Source organism: Natator depressus, chromosome 24 (genome assembly GCF_965152275.1).
Source record: "Natator depressus isolate rNatDep1 chromosome 24, rNatDep2.hap1, whole genome shotgun sequence".
In the NCBI taxonomy this organism is placed as follows: Eukaryota; Metazoa; Chordata; order Testudines; family Cheloniidae; genus Natator; species Natator depressus.
In genome coordinates, this window is record NC_134257.1 from 3,890,707 (window position 1) to 3,906,291 (window position 15,585).

Consider the following 15,585-nt stretch of genomic DNA (forward strand, 5'->3'; position numbering starts at 1 on the left):
TCATGAAAAAAAAACCCCAAAACGTATACTAAATTAAAGCTCTTCTGCAGAGAGTGTTATTGGAGTATTCAGTACCCCTCCTTCCCCCCAATGCCCCCACCCCACAACTTCTCCTCCCTTCCCCCACCCAACTCACCCCTTCCTCCTCCCTCCCCATCCCAACCCCCAAACCTCCCTCCTTTATCTCCGCCCCTCCCAACCCCATCCCTCCCACGCCCCAAATTCCCCTGCCCTACCCCCTTCCTCCCATCCCTTCTCTCTCCCCATTACCCATCTCGATTCCCCTCCCCCATCTTCCCCTCCCCCTCCAACCCTGCTCCATTCCCCCCTTCCCTTGTCACCACCATCCCCTCTCTATATTCCCCCTCTCCTCCCCCCTTTATTCTCCCTCCCTATCCCTTATGTCCCCCTCCCCCTGTAACCCTCCTCCATTCCCCCCTCCTCTTATCACCCCATCCCCTCTCTATAGTCCCCTCCCCTCCCCCTTTATTCTCCTTCGCCCTCCCTTATGTCCCCCTCCCCCTCTAACCCTCCTCCATTCCCCCCTCCTCTTATCACCCCATCCCCTCTCTATATTCCCCCACCCTTCCCCCCTTTAGTCTCCCTCCCCTTTCCATCCCCCCTCCCTTATCTCCCCCTCCCCTCTCACCCTCCTCCATTCCTCTCCCCTTCTCTCCTCCCCCTCCCCTTCTGGTCCCACTTCGCTCTCTGGGGTAGTTTGCCCCCTCCGGGCACTCGTCGGAGAGGTAGGCGGATGGGGGTTGGGTGTGCGTGCGTGCGTGCGTGCACGGCGGGGCAGGTGGCGCCCGGTGCGTGCGCGGTGACGCCACTGCGGGGCGGAAGCGCGTGGGGGCGCCCAGTCCCGGAAGCGTGTGGGTGGCGCTGGTTCCGGTTCCGGTGGCTGCTGGGCTGGGTGGCGAGGGGGAGGCAGCAGGCGAAGGAGCGAGCGAGCCAGACACTCGGACGGGCGCAGACTCCGCCGCCCAGAGCCGCCGCCCGGGCACTGAGGTGAGGCCGGGGCGGGCGGGGCGCGCTTCCCCCGACGCCCGGGCGGCCGCGGAGCCGCCTCCCGGCCCCAGCCTGGGCCGCCGCCTCAGCCGCTCCTCGGGCCTAGGCGGCGGCGGGGGGGTCTGGGACCGGGGGGGGGGGGGAATACCGTATTTACGGGGGGCAGGGGGGAGGGGAATACCGTATTTATGGGGGGCGGGAGGCGGGGTCTCAGGGGCTGCGGGTCAGTGGGGGAGGGGGCTTGGGGTTGACGGGGGTGGGAAATATACCTGGGCCTTAGCGGAGGGGGTCCCTGGGGCTAATGGGAGGGGGGGTGAGGGGCGTATTTAAGGGGCAGGGGATGGGGGGGTCTCTGGAGGTACGAGGGGGCTGAGGCTCCGCGGGGAAGGATTTCTGGGGAGTGGGGATATATATATATTATATAAGGAAGGACGGGGGTGCTCTCTGGGGATAGAGAGGGGGGGTGGGAGGCTGGGGAAGGGCGCAGTGGGGGCGGTGAAGGTCTGTGGTGCCCACGGGGGGGGGGGGTTGTGTTTCTGGGCGGGGATGGGCTCGTGGGGTTATTTGGGGGGCTGTGGGGCAAGGTCAGTTTTGAAGGGGGCCCCTAAGGAGCTGGCTGGGGGTATTTTGGGGTGGCTTGCTATGGTGGGGTTTGGCAAGCCACCAAAGAGAAGGGTGCTGGAAATTTCTAGGGGCATGAGGGAGAAGGAAGGTGTGGGCCCATCAAAGGCGCTTGCCTGGGGAGAGGGGTGTGGTGAGCTTGAGGAGAAGGGTGCTGGGGTCTGGGGGGGGAGTATTGTTAGTGCTGGGCTGGTTAATCCATTTATTGGCCCTTATCAGCTCCTGCTCTGTTAGGAGAAATTGCCTGCTCTAATCCTGGTTTGTTAGGGCTCTTGGTTTTGTCTCATTAATGACTGACTCCCTATAACTTGAGTGTTTAAACACTGGGGTGGGGGGGAAGAAGGAAACCTACTTTAAATTGTCCTGCCCCACCCACGGTGGTGGTGGGGAGGCTTGGGTGCATTAATATAAATGTTTTGAGGTCCCCAAAGGAAGGTTCCAAAGAAATTAAACGTTGTTGTTCAACTGTTAGGATATAGGATTCCTCCCCCCCAAATGGTGTTGCACCCATAATAACCCCCAGCAAACAGGGTTATGCTCATAAATTAAATACTGATGAATTCTGTAACCCTGCCAATTCCAATCATTATTTACCCTGCTGGAAATTTAAACTATAGGGAACAATGTTTTAAAAAACCAACGTATTGTAGAAAAAAGAAACCTACTGATTATTCATTTTTTAGAGGGCAACACACTATTCTCACCTACCTCCATTCCCCTACTTTCCTTAGCTTTACCATTTGTAAACATAGACCTTAACAGGAAACTTCATTGAGGAAGTATAAATCTTTAACCAAATGTTCAGTCATCCCTAAGAAGGGCTGATCATAAGCACCTGCTGACAGACCCATTTCCGAGCTGAAACAAGGTTTAAACTGGATTTAGTTTCCACAGTCTTGGTGATGGATACTGTTCACAAGGGACTGTGTAGACAGATCTAGGGCTAGTTCTGGCCCCCACTTATCTTTCAACTTGCATAGAGGTGCACATTCTCTCTCTCTGTCTCTCTCCCCCCTTCCCCCTCTTCACCCCCCCGCCCCTCCACCCCCACGACTGGACAACTGCAGTGCTTTTTGATGTCTCTGCTTGAATAACGCCATGGGTAGAAGGATCTTATGTGTTTACTTCCTGTAACTCAGAATATTCTTGGGAACATGCTTATATCTTGGCTTCGCTTTGTGTGATCAGGCAAAGCACATGCAGGTAGTTCTTAACACAGGGTTAATTGACCTAAAAAAATCAAAATCAGATGTCCGTTCTTGAGTGGCATTCAGATGTTTGGATATTTTTCCCCTCTCGCTGGTACATCTGGGTGAGCTCAGGAGCTTGTGTATTTTGGCACTCAGGCCTGTCTAGTAACAGAAGACAAACTGTTTGGCTTGTTTTGTCTGTCTCATGGTCCCGTCTTGCTGAAGTGTTTCTTTTTTACATTTCAATGGCAGGTCAGGAGGGAAGCAGATATTAAATTCTGTGTTTACATGTTGTGGTTTTAAGTCAGGTACTAGTAATTACGGCTGCTAATAGCAGTGAAATCCTGAGTACCATCTCTTGGAGTTGGGAGTATTATCGGTTGGGGGTGGCTACTTTGTCTAAAGGAGCTTTATACAGGAAGGAAAAAGATTCAAAGTCCTGTGGGTAATAATTGCATATTGATAAAGTTGTTGCTTATTTCCTTTTATTTCACAGTCAGCAGGAGGGAGAAAATGAAAGCAGGCTGCAGCATTGTGGATAAGCCAGAAGGAGCAGGAGGTAAGGAAGTGTATATAATGTGAGATGCTGCACAATGAGAACTCTTAAAAGCCTGATTCTTATTTACACTGAGAACCCTGTACGTGGTTCTGACATTGTAAAGACCCCTTTGTCAGAGCTGTATGTGCATGGGGATCAGGCCATCAACGTTAACCTAATTACAGGTTTCAGAGTAGCAGCCGTGTTAGTCTGTATTTGCAACAAGAAAAGGAGTACTTGTGGCACCTTAGAGACTAACAAATTTATTTGAGAATAAGCTTTCGTGAGCTACAGCTCACTTCATCAGATGCATCTTATGCTCAAATAAATTTGTTAGTCTCTAAGATGCCACAAGTACTCCTTTTCTTTTTGCGAACCTAATTACAGAGTTGTTTGATATTATAGGTGAAGTCTGATGTCCTGTGAGTTTTGGATTTGGAATCACGCAGAGCAGTAACTGGGTTAAGACTTGAATACATTTTCCTCTAGATGTTTTGCATCAGGGTTTGTGACAACAATAGTTATGCTGGAAAACTGTTCTGGCACAGCTAAACTTGACAGTCATTCATAAGCATCTGTCAGCATGGCTGAAAGTGGTGTAAACTAAGATTTTCTCTTAGAGGCTGGGGAGCTGACTGGATTTGATGAAAATTGTGGGTGCTCAGAACCTCTTAAAAATCAGGCCTCTCGTTTAGATGCCTAAATATGGATTTAGGTGCCTGATTTTAGACACCTACGTTTAAAAATGTGGCCAAGATGTCTGGTGTGTAAAGATCCCTTTTCATTCTTTCTGGTTCTTATAATGTCTTTTTTATCTTTAGGTCTTCTGTTTGGTTTCACAATGTTGATTTTTCACATTTTCCACTCTAGGGAGGCAGTATAGTTACAGCAAGGGAACTGGTGGACAGGACCCTTGAGTTCGAGTCCTATTATTTATACTAGAGACAGTAACCAAAATCACAGCACCATTCTGCTAGATGCAGTGAAAGGCAGCCACTGCTTCAAAGACCTTACACTTGCTGAGCTCTGTTCCTAGCTCCAGTTTGCTATGTGTTTTTTTGTTTTAATGGCTTTTAATTATTTCACTCTGTTGCTTTGGGTTCTCTTCCAGGCTATCACTTCCCAGAGTGGGCATACAAAACTGAATCGAGCCCTGGCTCCCGTCAGATCCAGCTCTGGCACTTTATCCTGGAGCTGCTGCAGAAGGAGGAATTCCGCCATGTCATTGCTTGGCAGCAGGGCGAGTATGGGGAGTTTGTGATCAAGGATCCAGATGAAGTGGCACGTCTGTGGGGCAGGAGGAAATGCAAACCACAAATGAACTACGACAAGCTGAGCCGGGCCCTCAGGTGAATGGAAGGATCCTTGAAAACAATTGTTGATGAGGGTGAAATATTCAGAATGGGGTTGACAGGGAAGGATAGCTAGAAGATGTGGCTGATTCATGTACAAAGTTGATCATGGAAATTGAGTCAATTGCCCCTAAACTTTGGAGAATTATGGGACCATCTGGGTGGTTGATACAGTTGTATTTGGAAAAGGTTAGACAGACATGGGGAGGAAATGACCACAAGGTTGCCAGAGGGTTGTGACATAACAGCAGATTTGTCCTCTACCTGACTGTGGGGTGTAATGACATAAATTTGCATTTATAACTTGAAGATCATTGTAATCAGGAATTTACTACTTGGGAGCTTTCCTGTCTCTTCTCTTCCTCCGGTTCTGATGCCTGCTTGAGTAATATATGTGTTGCAGGAAAGCAGTATTCCATCAGTGATAAAATTTCCAAGAAAGCAACTCCCTTGTTTAAGACCAGTTCCTACTTGTACAGAATTAGAGGGTGAAGACATGGGATTAAGGTTCCTTCTTGATCCCGCAATGAGTTGTTTTACAACAGTTGTATTTCCCTTATCTTTATCCTGGTGGTTGTATCTATAAACAAGAGTCACAATGCAGGGGGATCCTGGTCTATGACTCGGACCCCTAGGTGCTACAATAATACAAATAATAATTCTTGGCCTCCATCAGTAGTGTTCTGCACCTGCTGCAGCAGTACATTCAGCTGCGCTGCATTAGAGTTCAGCCCTAACCTGCTAAGAGCTGCTGACATCACAGGAGTGTGCATCAGACAGAGGGTAGTATATGGCCAATACTGTCGTGTGGTGGTGGTGGTGGGCAGGGTGACGGGGGTTGATCAGTTTTTACTATGCGCTTCTGGATCTATTCGTAAAGTTCTGTTACCTTTTCTCCTTGCCAACGTCCATCCTAGTTCTTGAAATCTTTCCCGCTGTGTAACCTTCACCAGAACACATACCAGTTTTATTTACCCCCTTCAAGAGCTTTTCAATCTCTGCTGTGTTGTTTGAAGGGGGAGGCACCTCGAAATGGGCCCAGGCCTGTTGGCTGGGGAGATGTAGCCTGGGCAGAGCTGTCATTATAAAAATGACACTGGGCTCCATTCTGAGAAGTTGCAGTGTTACCAACCTTGCTAATAATATGGGCCTCGCTGTCATGTGCCCTCTGATCCCTCCTGGGCAGGGCAGGCAAAGATAAACAAGGCAGCAAACAAAACAGACACATAATGGAACAGGAAGGAAACAATAAATTGAATAACACCAACGCTGCAATTGATGTATGGGAGTGGAAAAAACTCCACCTGCCTGATCCAGCCATGCCTTGGTTCCTCGATCACACTCAGAACTTCACTGAAGTGAGATTAATCAGCAGTGCTGGCACAAGCAGCCACCTAAAGTAGGAAACCTTTGTCTTCCCACTCCCTCCCTGTACTCCAGCCGCTTGATTTCTTGCCGTCTGTGCAAACATGAAGTGCCAACAACCAAGATTTTAAATAGCAAGGGGTGTGGGGGTGAATCGTGTGTAGTATTTTGGTGTACTGGTTAAGTCTATGCTATGAGCTAGGATTTTGATGCCCAGTTTGCGTTGCCATGCACTAGCTCTCCTCGAGCTAGCATGCTAAAAACAGTCATGTAGCCATGGTAGCCCAGACAGCAGTTCTGAGTGCAAACCCACTTAACCCCGTAGGGGCGAGCTTGGCTTGGCTTGGCTAACCCACAGTCGATCGCCGCTACCGTGGCTATGCTACAAGCTTTAGCGTGCTACCTTGAGGTGAGCTAGCGCATGGCTATGCCACCTGCGAATCACACTCCCAGATGCTTTCAGAATGTGAGCTTTACTGGAATGCAGACTCTCTTACGGACACGTTCCTTCCCATTCTCAGTCCTTTAACATCCCTGTGGCAACTCCAACTACTGCTACTGCTTACGTGGAGTAGTAGCCACAGAAAAGTAACATACTTAGCTATCTTTAATGGAATTTAGCTGTTGGAAATGACAGCCAATACCATGTGCCCGGCCAGCTCTCTGGGCTGCCAGCAAGTCCTCTGGAAACCACAGTCTAGGAAGCCCTATGTTGGGAGGCAGCGTCACTGATCTCACTGTTTGGGAGGCCTAGTAGAGAGAGCACTGCAGTGGGATCTATGGTTTTATTCCCAGCTCTGCCACTAGCCTGCTGGGTGACCTTGGGCAAGTCACTTTGTCTGTTTCCTCATCTGTAAAAAGCGGATAATGATACTAACCTTCACAAAGTGCTTTGAGACCAATGGCTGAAAAGAGCTATAGACGAGCTAGGAATTATTCTTTGGAAACTTTTCCTGACAACAGCCTCAATTTTCATGTGCTTAATTTTACTCTTCTTCTCTGAGTAGCTTTATTTCTTTGTAGACAGTTGAAACTTGGACATAGTAGAAGGAAGGCAGGCCTTAGAGTGGCTTAAGCAATAGACATTAAGCTGTATTGCATCTGACTGGCAGAGCTCTTGATAATTTTTTAATTTTTTCTTTGACAGATATTATTATAACAAGAGGATTCTTCACAAGACAAAAGGCAAAAGGTTTACCTACAAGTTCAACTTCAACAAGCTGGTGATGCCTAACTATCCATTTATTAACATACGGCCCAATGGTAAGCTGGAAATGGGGTTCCTATCAAATCCTAATCAATGTGCGTTGATTGGCAGCATATGGAATGCTGAGCTTATGCTGTGACATGCCTGTAGTGCAGGGAGGCAGGTAAAATCACACCCAGCGATCTGCAGAGATTCCTTCCACAATCTCTAATTTGTCCAGGCTGGCGTCTCCCAAGCAATCAGAGCTAATATGGTGGGAATGTCAGTACTATGATGATACTTAAACTGGAGTGCACTTCCCCTCTGTTTGCCCTTTCATGGCAGCCTTCAAGGCAAGCCTGAGGCATACAGGCTTTCTATGTAAGCTTGCTTGTTTGGTTGTCTTTATTGGTTGTTGGGGGTTTGCAGTTCGCTTGCAGTTTTATTTGAGTGTCTTGTCCTTCTGATAGTAGAGGGTTTCGGTTCTATCGCAGGGACCTTGTCCTACGTGCTTGCAAAGCACCCTGTATGTTTATGGTGCCGTATAAATGTGACCTTTCCTGTTACGATGTCCAGAGGTCTCCGGGACTGGGTACATGTAAATGTTATCAAAATGTTCACAGCCTAAAGACAGCGATAAAAAGCTCCCTGCTCTACTGAAGAGCAGTTAAACCAGCTCTTATGCTGACAGCAGCCTTTGATTGCTGTGTTCCTGCCCCTTTTATGTCAAGCAGAACAATTCTTGGCTAAATTGCTCTGGCTTTCAGGGGAATTTACCAGCAAGTGCAGATCAGAGCAGCTTTCAGTGGTGAGTTTTGACTGGCTTGTGAGTCATGGGAACTCCTGAACTCTTGTGGTGACCCAAATCCACAATGGTTTAACAGGGTAGCCACAAGGTGCTTAGACAGGAAGCATCGGTGTTGGCCATTAGGATGTTCGGGGCATTGAGTCTCTTGTCGTTGAGTCAGTCATTCCTGAGTATAAGTTCCACACCAGTAATGCTGCAGTTATGCTGTCAGAGGGTCCATCCATCTTGAGTTCCACTCTGGTGGGTTGTGCGGTGGAATCTAAGATCCCATGACCTGCTTCATATGATTGAGGGCTAACCCTGGAATCATAGGGAGCACACAACCCCAGGAAAGAATACATTCTAATGTTGAAGGATGTGTGCACCATTGGTGGGTGTAGAATGGCATCTGCATATCTAAACAGCCCCCACTCTCACCAGGGCGGATCATGTTGAACATGATCAGTGGGACGCTTCTGGGAGCCATTATGTTTGGGGCCTAAACTGCAGAACTCAATGCTGCAAGGAGGTGGATCAGAAAGGACCCTCGCCTGGCCATGTTCAGAGCGCCATGCAGGGCTCACCTCATCAAGAGGGCCTGGTGAACGGCTGAAGATCAACCTAACAAAGGAAAGGGGAATAGTGTTTGTGGAGACTGAGTGATGGCAGCTATTCAAGCCCGGGGATGATAGTCTGAGAGGGATGTTTGTTAACCTTACTGTTGTACTTTGTGCTTAGCTACCGTGATGACTGGGACACTTCATAAATACCTAGATAGATCCTGGCAGTGCAACTACTGTGCATCTAACTCATCATTTGACTCTAAAATCGCACTGGGCAGCCTCCACCGTGAAAGTCCAGAACTGTGGTTTCAAAGAGCCTGTCCGTTCAGAAAGCATCCCCCCTAGGGGTAGGAGGCAATGGAGTAGAGTTGCTTCCCCCATGTGAGAAGAGTTGTATGTAGGGGAGAAATGTATTTTCCAGGTGCTCTGAACCCAAGCATGAGGGATATAAAATGTAGTGTGAAGCTGCACTGCAGATCTATAATTACTACAGCAACAAGTCTGAGCAGTTCCACCGCAACATTGCTCACTACTGCTCCTGTTTGCCGACACTCCCTCCTGTCCCTGGGGCATGCATTTAAAAAAAAAAAAAAAAAAAAAATTTGAAGAATTGGAATGCATCTGTCTAATTACAACCTGTTTTCTTTCCTCCTGGCTGGGGGTGGGGGTTGGGATATTAAACCTGTTTGGGGCACTGGAATCTGATTTCTCCTCTTTCCTCTCTGTTGTGTGCACTTCATTGGGTAGAGGTGCTTGGGTCTCTGTGTCTAAGGTGAGAGCAGGCACAAAACTGCATTAATCAGGCTTCTGTTAGCAATAGTAAATATTAAGCACAAGGGTCTTCTCAAGCCTTCAGATGGGAGTGTCTGAAACAGTGCGCACAAGGGACCTGTTTGAGTAGCAATATTACTGGGGAAGTTGTCTGAGATCAAATCTCTTCCATTCTGGAAAAGCACAAATGGGTGGGTTTTGAAGTTCCATGGTGAGAATTGGAGCTTTATCAGCAGTGTGTGTAGTGGCTTCAATAAAGCTGTATTGCATAACGTCTGTCATGCACACTGCCTCCTCAAAAAGCCTCTCAATTAAACAGGAGAGAGAAGGAGACCTCGAGAGAGACAGAAGGGGCAGGGGAAACATGTTTGGATCTGAAAATCACCGATTAGTTGGCAGTGCTGAGAACCCGAAGAAGAGCTCTGTGTAAGCTGCAAAACTTGTGTCTCACCGGCAGAAGTTGGTCCAATAAACGATATTACCTCACCCACCTTGTCTCTCTCTCAAGCTGAGAGGGGCAGGAAGGATGCTTCAGGCACCAAAGGAGACGATTCACCTCCAAGGGTGGCAAGATTTTGAGGTGGGCAGAGGTGATTGAGGTATTTGGCAGGGAGATGAGGGGAATAGAGAGCAGGTTTCTAAGGCTGCTTCTAGCCAATCACCTATTACACTGCAGAGAATATGTGGTACTTTTGTGTTACTTTTTAAGCATCTCCAGGTACAGCCCCAGGCATGAAGCTCTTACTCGTGACACTTTCCTCCCTGGCCACGTGGGTTCCTAACATTCCTTTCTCATTCTCTCCCTTGCACCAGGTGTCGTCCCACAGAGTGCCCCACCCGTCCCCACCGCTTCGTCCCGCTTCCATTTCCCACCCTTGGACAGCCACTCTCCCACCGAGGACGCCCAGCCCAGCCGGTTCTCCAGTGGATCCCTGGGACCATCCAGCCAGGAGCCTCTGAACGACAGCGGTGACAGGAAGCCTGATGTGCCGGAGTTGGAGGATGTCTCCTCAGACTGGCGGCGTGGCGTGGATCTCATGGCTTCTCGGAATGCAGTGGGTGCTGGGAGCATCAATAATCAGAAGCGCAAGCCGGAGATCATGCTGCCTCTCTTCACGAGGCCTGGGATCTACCCGGATCCTCACAGTCCTTTTGCCGTGTCCCCTCTTCCAGGGCGAGGTGGGGTCTTAAATGTCCCAATCTCGCCTGCGTTGTCTCTGACTCCGACCCTCTTCTCCTACAGCCCCTCGCCAGGTCTCAGCCCCTTCACAGGTAGCAGCTGCTTCTCTTTCAACCCTGAGGAAATGAAACACTACCTGCATTCACAAGCCTGCTCGGTCTTCAACTACCACCTGAGCCCGCGGACTTTCCCCCGCTATCCGGGGCTCATGGTCCCACCACTACAGTGCCAGATGCATCCCGAAGAGCAGCCCCAGTTCCCGATCAAGCTTCAGCCTCCACCTGTGGGGCGTAAGAACAGAGAGAGACTGGAAAGCTCTGAAGAGGTGACTGCCTCCCAGCTAGCTCCGGCTTCACCCAGGGTTAAGGTTGAGCCCATAGTGGACAAGGAGCTTGAGAGTGAAGAGCCACCAGCCAAAGGGAAGGACAAAAGTGAGGAGGAGGAGGAGGAAGGGCCTGGCATGGTAATGCCAAACACCAGCCTGGAAGGAGAGAGAGGTGCTGTATTTGCCAGGCCAGCTGCCCCGTCCTGGCCCTCAGTGCCACCAGCACCTACCCGAATAAACTTCCCCACTGAAGAATCCCAGGGGCAAGGGGAAGGAGGTGGAGAGAAGCCATCCAGAGAGCCAGTGGGAGACACCGGGGTGCAGGAAAAGAGAGAGGATGCCCTGATGCCACCAAAACTGCGTCTAAAACGTCGTTGGAACGGTGACCGGCAGGCTGAAGCCCCAGAGGAGCACCAGAACGGGAAGCTGCACTGGAACGGTGTGTTGGGTGCCTCACATCTTGTCCCGCCACCCAAGGCAGTGACAGCCACAGCTGCATCGGACACCTAGGAGCTAACTGGAAAGCGCTACAGTCCATTTGTACTAGAATCCATGTATTTATGTAGCAACATTGCAGAGGGGGCGGGGGACTAGAATGGTTTGATAATTCTAGGGACTAGGACTTTGGTTTTTTGTTTTGTTTTAATTTGTTGAATCGCAGGTGAGACTCTGCTTGTCCTGGTTAGGAGAGGGAGGCGCTAACCTCTTCTGTGCGTGAGGTTGAGACCTTGGCGCAAACTCCAGAAAGACCAAGCCACAGTCTCCAGCGAGGCTTATGAACTCCAGACATAATCTACTTTATATTCTCTAGTATTTATAGAAGCAGGAATCTGAATATAGTTTCTTTTTATGGCGTCGGGTGCGGCAGTGGAAAAAGATTTCCGAAACAGTTCAATCGGCGATGCTATTCTTTATTTTTATTTTATTTTTTTTTTTGGTCGGCGTCACGAGCTGTTGCTCTTTTCAGCGGGTTTGGCGGACGGGAGTGTTGCACTGTCTTTAAATTGAAACAGAGATTGCAGGAAGACAAACACAAAAAACCAAACCAGCTTGGCATCAGTAGGAGGAAGCTGCTGAAAACGCAGTAGTCAGTGCTTTTTGAGTCAAGCTGTATGTCTGACAAACAACTCTCATTAGGACTTGAAGACGCGATGGTCGTTCTTTCAGCCTTCTTGAAATATTGAAAAAGCCATGAGCAATTGTAAAATCTTTCAGGGAAGGGAGTAGTGGAGTGGGAAAAATAACCTAATGCCTTTAATAGAATGCATTAAAATGTACCTAGGTTTTTTCTTCTTCTTTCTAATAGAATGGGTGGGGTGGGGAAGTGCTTGGAAGATTAACCCTCTAATTTGATTGTGATGAGTTCATGGAAAAGGAATGAGAGCTTTGTTAAATCTACTCCCTTTATTGTTTGGTTCCCCTATCACTTTGAGTCATGCCTTAAGTACATAGATACACTTTATGTGATCAGGGTCTGTTGACAGAAGAAGCTTGTATTACAGCTGACCGAGGTTGGGTTTCCATTTGGTATTGGGGTCTGTCTCACCTTTAATACCATTGGGAGGAAAACGTTGTTTAGATTGACTGCGATGGGTGTGGATATAAAGGATTGCGCGGAGGGACAGGGAGAGGAACAGGGCAGGGCGGCATTGAAGACAATGTTCCGGTGGGGGCAAGAAAAGTTCAGAGGTGAATTTTAGAGGGCAAGCTGGTGCTATAGAGCATGACAGCAGTTTGGTGAGTGGTGGTGGTGGCTACTCAGACCTTGCTTTGTAAATCTTGCCACATTATTTGCGATAAAACTGCTGGTTCCCTGGATAGCTATGTTTCTCATTAGACTAATTGGCCTGGGCTTCAGATTACACCGAGGAATGTGATTCTTTCCTGTTGCATTGGGACTAATTTCTAATGATTCCTTGAAAGGAACTTGAACGATTGATCTCGGCAGGGATAAAGTCGTATCTACAGTGTTGTCGTTTTTTCATGCAAGTCTAGGAAAACAGTTTTGAGCAGGCAAGCTACTTTAATAGAGAGCTTAGCAACTTTTGTGAGGGGCAGGGCCAGTATGTGTGAGCAGAGTATTACTTGCATACGCTATTAGACAAATATAAACCTGGTCTACATGGTTAAGAGGGCAGTTTGCCTGCTCAGCTTGGAGCCAGTGAGTTGAAAACCTGGCCAGAAGGCCCTGCCTAAGCGAAGTAGTGTACATAGTACAAGGAGCATTCTTAGACGAACTGCTCTGCTTGGTAACTGCTGCCTGAGAGGCACTGGCAGAAATGTGTGTAAATCAGGGGGCGGGGAAGGGGTTGTGATCTCTTTACTGGGGCAGCTCCGCTTCGTTGCAGCATCTGTGCCGTGGTGCAGTTCCCGCTTCGCTCCCAGCTGCCCGATCTGTGCGGGGTGGCTGGTTCAGCTGTGGTTTAGAATCCACGGACTTCCTAGCTCCCAGTTCTTGGCAGTAACCATTACCCCACAGGGTTGCCTTTCTAGCATCTAGGTTTACCTCCAAATTTGGAACTGAGCACGGGGGGAAAGGGAAAGGCATCCCCGGCTTTCGGAACATCCCTTTCCCGAAGAGTGGGCCAGCAGATGTCAGTATGAACTCAGGAATAAAAACGCGAGGCCTTTCGAATCAGTAATGCATATCTTCAGCCCCGTCATACCCAAGTGCCAGAATCAATGGATGCTGCTCCCATTTGAGGGGGGAATAAAATCACCTGTTTCGCGCTTCTTTTTCCAAATGAAAGTTAAAACTACATTTAAAATGTCATTTGGCTTTAAAAGTTTGCAATCGGTTTGGGTTGGGGGTGGGAGGGTCGATTGTCATTGCACTGCAAACTGGGATCTCCAAGTTCAGGGATAAAGGACTCAGGTTCTCAGGACAATGGACCAGTGAACGCTGGGTACATCAGCGTTGGCGTGATGTATTCAGCTTTGGAGAAGGGGGCGGCAAAGCCCATTAGGCAGCGTTACCCTGTTCCCCAGCTGGCTCAGGAAGGCACCTTTTTGCAGAGGTGTTCCTCCTGACCAGACTTAACATTGCCTAGCAGCAGCTTAAAGGAGGAAGCTTATAAATACATTTTAAATAAAATATATATATATTCCAGTGTGCCAAATATTTAAACTTTTAAAGTTTAAATGGTTGAAATCTCAGCGTCCACCTGTATTAACTAATCAAGAGCATGTTAATGTTTTAAACCATTTTTGCTTTGTTTAGCCATAGAGAATCTGTAGGAAAGGAACTTTAATGAGACAACCAGCAGTAATCTGAGGCTTGTGGGAGAGAATTGTCAGGGCAAAGCGTGGGGTTGGGAATGTTAGCCAAGCATCTCCCCATAGTGTTGCAAAATTGTCAAGCCCTGGGGTCAGTCTGCTCAATAATGAAAATTATTCCTCACATCCCCCAGGGAAGGGTGAGTTGGATTTTGCAAAGCTATACTAGCTGGGGGTGGTATTTGGCTAATACTGCCCCACTCCACATAGGGAATTTAACCTCTCTACAGTAGTGTGTGGGTGAAGAGAAAGGAACAGCCTCCTCTAGAAGCATTAAAACCCTAGTGACAAACTGTCACTGTCTTCATCTACAAGACAGGTTAAACCCATTGCTTGGTTGTCTTGTTTTTTTTATTTATTCTATAATTATGTGTTTATTTTTTAAAGTAACTTTGTTCTTTTTTTTTCCTCTTATGGTTCCTGGTGGGTTTTAAAAAGGATTTCTTCTCTTGGTTTGAAATATTTTTAATCAGATTGTTTGTTTAAAAAAAAACCTGTTAAATTTTAGAGTGTTTTTAAGGAGAAAAAGTATTTACTGATAGAAAGTTGTTTTTTTTAAAAAAATTCACTTTTCGCGAGGCATGTTCTTTGACTTTATTAGAGTTGATTCAGCAGGGATTAGTATGGATGCATACACATCTGACTCTGTTAGCTTGAGCTATCTGTCCACTGAAAGCAGAATTAAGTGTGTGTATATGTACATAAAAATGTAAAGTAGTCTTTAAATACTCCATTGTGCAGTGCCTTTAGCTGTCCCACTTTCTATAAAGTCTTCAAAAAAGTTTGCATATATATATTATATATATATATGATGTAATGTTATAGAAATATATGTGTAATATACATATTTTTTTCCAGGGGTATCTGATAGCTCTGTATTTTGTTATGGAAGTTGAAAGAAAAAAAGTATTTTACCTCAAATTAAAAAGTTAAATAAACCTTTTAAATAAGTCAACAAGGTTTTTTTAGTTTATTTGTGCTTTGCCAGATTGTCTGTCTATATGGTACCCATTAGCGGAGTATCCTCATGCCTCCGACACGCTAATGCATGGGTGCTCACATACATGGTGAGAGATGGGGAAGAATCATCCACCTTTTACAAGTTGGGAAACAAATAGATTAAGTGATTCAACTGTTGTCTTGCAAGAAGTCCTCAGCAGAACTGAAAACTGAATCCAGATCTTCCAAGTCGATTGCTTTAACCACAAGACCGAACTCTGCATTCTGAGGCCTAGCTGTTCTATAGCACTTCGAGATCTGCAGAGGAAAAGATCTCTTACAGAAGGTCAGTGTGACTCTCTGCATTTTAGGACTGATGAAACTGAGACACAAACAGGGGAGTGACTTGACCATGGTTGTGTGGCAGAGTCAGGAGTAATACCCAGGTGTCCTGGTTACCAGTCCTGTGCCTTAGTCAAGGACC

The 15,585-nt window shown here is 47.6% G+C and overlaps 1 protein-coding gene across 1 annotated transcript; it reads left to right on the forward strand.

The window, feature by feature from the left end:
• The first annotated feature begins 863 nt into the window (after nt 1-863).
• ETV3 (ETS variant transcription factor 3) lies at nt 864-15,046 on the forward strand. Its single transcript, XM_074938689.1, has 5 exons — nt 864-1,008; nt 3,316-3,378; nt 4,469-4,706; nt 7,222-7,337; nt 10,195-15,046. Exons 2-5 carry the CDS (start codon nt 3,333-3,335, stop codon nt 11,394-11,396), a joined length of 1,602 nt encoding a protein of 533 aa, XP_074794790.1. The 5' UTR covers nt 864-1,008; nt 3,316-3,332; the 3' UTR covers nt 11,397-15,046.
• Nucleotides 15,047-15,585: the final 539 nt, after the last annotated feature.

What these genes read in the sequence shown, in the direction of transcription:
- ETV3 (XM_074938689.1), top strand. Translation starts at nt 3,333, where the DNA reads ATGAAAGCAGGCTGCAGCATTGTGGATAAGCCAGAAGGAGCAGGAG. An exon ending in TAAGCCAGAAGGAGCAGGAG is followed by an intron (nt 3,379 to 4,468) that starts GTAAGGAAGTGT and finishes GTTCTCTTCCAG; the next exon opens with GCTATCACTTCCCAGAGTGG. An exon ending in AAGCTGAGCCGGGCCCTCAG is followed by an intron (nt 4,707 to 7,221) that starts GTGAATGGAAGG and finishes TTTCTTTGACAG; the next exon opens with ATATTATTATAACAAGAGGA.